Below are 4993 nucleotides of genomic sequence, written 5' to 3'. Positions count from 1 at the left end.
GCTGCAGGGACTTGGAACAGCGTAATGCTGGGCTAAGTACCTGTGGCTGAAAGCTGAAGAAGTTTTCTCCACCGTGAGTGAGCAGAGACAGAGCAGCAGCAGAAGCAGCGTCCAGAGACAGTGGCTGAGAGCCAAAAGATAAGAAAGCAGCAGAGGCGGCTTGCAGCCAGGCAAGAAGACACAGAGATGTCTAATGAAGAGAGGGAGAGCAAGACTAAGTTCTACACAGAGTTTTGGGGGTAAGAACTGAACTAGACCCCCCAAACCCTTTTGAGACTCCTCTTAAGTTGGGGTGGTGGACTCCTACTGGATGGAAGTCTTAAAATGCAACATGCAGCACCAGAGAGAGAAGCTGAAAAGTTCAAAGCACCCTGCAAAGCTGGACCGGGACGGAGTAGGAATGCGGAGAGGGTGACCTTGCCCCCCCCCCCCCCCGCTGCTTGAGACAGAGCACAGAAGCTCTGGTAGAACTTCTGAGGCAAAGACTTTCAACTGAAAGCTGCCCGAGACATTCCAACTAAGAGGTGAATCCCCTGAGGGACGTTCATGAAGATATCCCTGCACTTCGTGATATGCCTGTGGTGAAGCGAGTTTTGTCCCTGCTGGCAGTCCACAGGTGAGACCTTCGCTTGGAGTCAAAGGGCGAGAGGGGTGAAAGGAGACCCCTGCGTATTGAAAAGAGATCCAGCTACAACAATCCAGTTACAACTGCTGCATGGAAGACAGAAGAGAGGTTGCTGCCGTAAATGTGGAAAGGATCTTTCCTTCTTCCCTCCTGGACTTTTATTTAGAGGGGAGAAGAGATCTGATCCATTGTAAATACTTTTATGTCATGGTAGAGATAGCTAAGGTTGTATATAATGTATTGTAGTATTTATTTGTACAGTCATTGTAATATATTCCCTTTCCCCCATTTTGAGTTTTGTGTAGTGTCTGGAAACCATCTCACACCGGGTTAACATGTGGGAGGGGGTTTGGACTGGGGAACTGGATTTTTTTAGAGCTCTCAAACCATGACATACCCCAAGACTAAAAGTTCATCATCCCTTCCTTTCTAGGAGGGGTCTCCATGGAGTTTGGGGGTCTTTGGTTCAGTTCTTACCCCAAAAACTGTCTGGAGAGCTTAGGTCTGCTCTCTCTCCTGCTGGCTCTCTTTCTTGGCTCTCTCAGACAACTTTGTGTCTTCCTTGGCTGCATACTGTTTGCTGCTGCTTCTCCAGTTCAGTTCTTATCTGTTGGCTTTTAGCCATAGCCTCTGTTCACTGCTGTCTGTGCTGCTGCTCCTGCTGCCCACTCAAGGTGGAGAAAACTCTTTCAGTTTTCTAGCTACAGGCACTTAGCCCAGTCTAACACTGTTCCAAGTCCCTGTAGCCCCAGCCGGGGGCTGGGGGGCCAGAGCCCCCCAGGGGGCTCCTGCCCTCACTTCTGGTGGCTTTACAACATGGCTACTTCTTCAATAACAACTACAACTACCTTCTCTTCCGTTCTGCTTGTGATACGTATATATTTTGCAGAAGTGTTCATTGGCTCGAAACTTCAAGGGTCACCACCCCCTGGGGATTTACCATTTTATAGCTTCAGGGGGAAAACCGTTTTCCCTCCACCACAGACCTTAAACCATCTTGTCCGGGAGCTGCTTTACACTGACGACGACACCCTCATCTCCAACACAGAAGCAGCTCTGCAGCGTTTAACATCCTGCTTTGCAGAGGCTGCTGAGCTTTTTGGGTTAGAAGTCAGCCTGAAGAAGACAAAAGTTTTCTATCAACCTGCACTTCAGGAAGTCTTCCATCATCCCCACATCACCACTGGCAAATCAGAGCTCAAATCAGTCCAACAGTTTAATTATCTAGGACAGTAGGATTGACAAAGAGATAGACAACAGGTTACCAAAGGCATAGAGAGCTTTTGGAAGACTCCATAAAAGTTTGGTGAAATAAACACCTGAAGAAAAGTACAAAGACCAGCATTTACACAGCCATTGTACTCTTTTATATGGGTCTAAATCATGGGTCATCTACCGCCACCACCTGCGACTCTTAGAACACTTCCATCAACGCTGTCTCTGTACAATCCTAAACATCCACCGGCCAGATTCTGTGATTAATGTGTCTGTTCTAGAACAAGCAGCAATCACAACTATTGAGGCCATGTTGCTGAGAACACAGCTGTGCTGGGCAGGGCACATCTCCAGGATGAAGAATCACCATCTCCCTAAGATCGTGCTTCATGGTGAACTTGCCACTGGCTGCTGCATGAGAGGAGCCCCGAAGAGGAGATACAAGGACTCCCTGAAACAACATCTCAGCCTTGGTCATATAGATCGTCATCACTGGTCTACTCTGGCCTCCAATCAGGAGGTCTGGAGACACCTCATCTATAACGCTGCTGCTTCTTTTGAGAACACATACAGGTTCACTCTCAAGGAGAAAACACAACGCAGAAAGAACCGTGTCTTGTCGATACCATCCAAGGAGTCTTTCTGCTGTGCCTTTTGCAACTGGACTTGTCTATCTCACATTGGCCTTTTTGAGCCACCAGTGCGCTTGCAGCAAATGAGTAGAGTCCTTCCCAAATCTTCTTTTGCAAAGCCCAGTCATGATGATTATAAACACTAAAACAACCAGGAGTACAGGATAAGATAGGACAATGCTCTACACTAAAGCAATTGTTGAAGCAATTCCACTAAAGCTGGCAAAAAGAAATAATTCTTATTTAGAGATGGATGTAACTCCCCCAGACCAATGCTCGTGGGGAGATCTCTGCTCTCAACCTCCAGGAGTGACCTTGGGGGATCCCCAGCCAAGGCAGGAATCTCCACACACCCCCCCAAGAAGGGTTCTGTTGGAAGAAGCTGCCCCTGGGAAAGGGGACTGGCCCTTTGTGGTTGAAAGGGATGGACTGACAGTCACTGGACTCCAGGGGTTGCCTCCCCATCAGGGAGTTCATTCGGGGTGGAAGTAGCGGTCGAAGCTCTTCCTGCAGTTGGGGCACTGGTAGTGCTACTCTTACCGATGGGTCCGTTGGTGTTTGTTGAAGGCAGAGCTGTCAGTGAAGCTCTTCCCACACTCCCCACACTTGTAGGGCCTCTCCCCAGTGTGGATGCGCTGATGGATGACAAGGTAGGAGTTCCGGTTGAAGCCCTTCCCACAGTTGGTGCAGCGGAAGGGCCTCTCCCCTGTGTGTGCCCGCTGGTGCCTGAGAAGATCTGAGCTGGTCTGAAACCCCTTCCCACATTCCAAGCACTTGTAGGGACGTTCACCGGTGTGGATGCGCTGGTGGGTGCGGAGGGTGGAGCTGTCACTGAAGCTCTTCCCACATTCCCTACATGTGTAAGGCTGTTCACCATGGATGCGCTGGTGTTTGCAGAGGTGGGAGCTCTGTCTGAAGCTCTTCCCACATTCCCCACATGTATAGGGCCTTTCCCCTGTGTGGATGCGACGGTGGGCGAGGAGGTTAGAGTTGTCACTGAAGCTCTTCCCACATTCCCCACACGTGTAGGGTCGTTCCCCTGTGTGGATGTGCTGGTGGGTGAGGAAGTTGAAGCTCTGGTTGAAGCTCTTCCCACACTCCCCACATGTGTAGGGCCGTTCCCCGGTGTGGATGCGACGGTGGGTGAGGAGGGTAGAGTTGTAACTGAAGCTCTTCCCACATTCTCTACATGTGTAGGGCCATTCTCCAGTGTGGATGAGATGGTGCTTGAAGAGGTTGGAGCTCAGGCTGAAGCTCTTCCCACACTCCAAGCACCTGAAGGGTTTCTCTCTGCCGGGAGGCTGCTCAGAGACCACCAGGTCAGAGCTCCGCCTCAAGCTCCGGCCGCCTTCCTGGCACAGGTTGGGTACTTCCTCTTTAGAGCAGCTTGGGTTGGCTTTGGAGTCCCTCCTGCGGGGGGATCTCCGGCCCTTTTCCTCCCCGCTGCCTTCCTGCGCCGGGGAGCCCTTCAAAACGGCCTCTCCCACCAGGCTCTCAAGGGGGGATTTGTCCTCCGGGCTCTCCGTCCTCAGCTCGGGGCCTGGGGCAGGAAGCAAGAAGGACAGGGAGGGGATTTGCCTCCGGCCCACAGGGAAGGCCAAGGACATCCCCCCAACTCCGGCCCCGGCAGGACGGCGGCGGCAGCGGGGTTGTCCTGCAGCCGGGGCCATGCTCGGCTGACAGAGCCAGCACAACACCCGCCCAAAGGGCCACTGACTTCCTCCTCACCTGCCTGGGGGGCCCAAGGCATCTTCCTCTTCCTCGCAGCCTCCTCCTCCATCCGCCCAAGCTTTGGGAAGGACAAATCCTGATGGGGGAAAACAAGGGCTGAGTGTGTTGGCTTGGGGGTTCCTCCTGCCCAAGTCCATCTCTAGAACTCACCGGGCATCCTGTGTCCATAAAAACCTCCAAAACAAGAAGATTCAGTCCAGAAAAACCCCAACCACTGAGATTCAGGAAAAAAATCCCTCAGAAATAGCAAGAAGACCCTCACCCCCCCAAACTGCAAAAAGTTAAGATCCAGTCAAAAAATACTCCAAAATATGAAGGTTACCCCCAAAACATTTTCCTAGAAGTTCTCCCTCTCTGGTCTCTACCCTCTAGGGTTCAGAGGGTCTCCCCTGTCTGGGATGCTGGGGCTCCCACTTAGGGATGCTGGGAGTGTTGGGGATCCTAAGCGTCCCTTCTCCTCTGACTCTCGCCTTCAGGGTGCCGCGTTCCCAGACATTCCCCCTCTCCAGGTTCTCCATCTTGTTGTCCCGGGGATTCCAGGGGTCCCCACTGTCCAGGCTTCCCTTTCTCCGCACCCCCCGTTTCAGGCTGCCGGGGGTCCCCCAGCTCCTCCCTCTCCATGCTCCCCCCTCCAGGTTGGCAGGGGTCCCCCAGCTCTGGTATCACCCCGCTCCGCCCTCCACACTCAGCAGCTCCCGGGCTCCACACCCACACCCGGCACTCCCAGGGGGCCCCAAAACCGCTGTGTCCCCCCCACCGGCACCAGGTTGACAATGGAGTCGGCGGGGCC

The 4993-nt window shown here is 52.9% G+C and overlaps 1 protein-coding gene across 1 annotated transcript; it reads right to left on the bottom strand.

The window, feature by feature from the left end:
* Window positions 1-3008: 3008 nt before the first annotated feature.
* LOC113940246 (zinc finger protein 239-like) lies at window positions 3009-4105 on the bottom strand. The gene has a single exon (XM_027631359.1). The coding sequence runs from the start codon at window positions 4077-4079 to the stop codon at window positions 3009-3011; it is 1071 nt and encodes a 356-aa protein (XP_027487160.1). The 5' UTR covers window positions 4080-4105.
* Between the last annotated feature and the right edge of the window lie 888 nt (window positions 4106-4993).

This window comes from Corapipo altera, unplaced genomic scaffold (assembly GCF_003945725.1).
Source record: "Corapipo altera isolate COAL_440 unplaced genomic scaffold, ASM394572v1 61547, whole genome shotgun sequence".
NCBI lineage: Eukaryota > Metazoa > Chordata > Aves > Passeriformes > Pipridae > Corapipo > Corapipo altera.
Note: the sequence above shows the minus strand (reverse complement) of the source record. Positions and strands in the feature narration are given on the sequence as shown.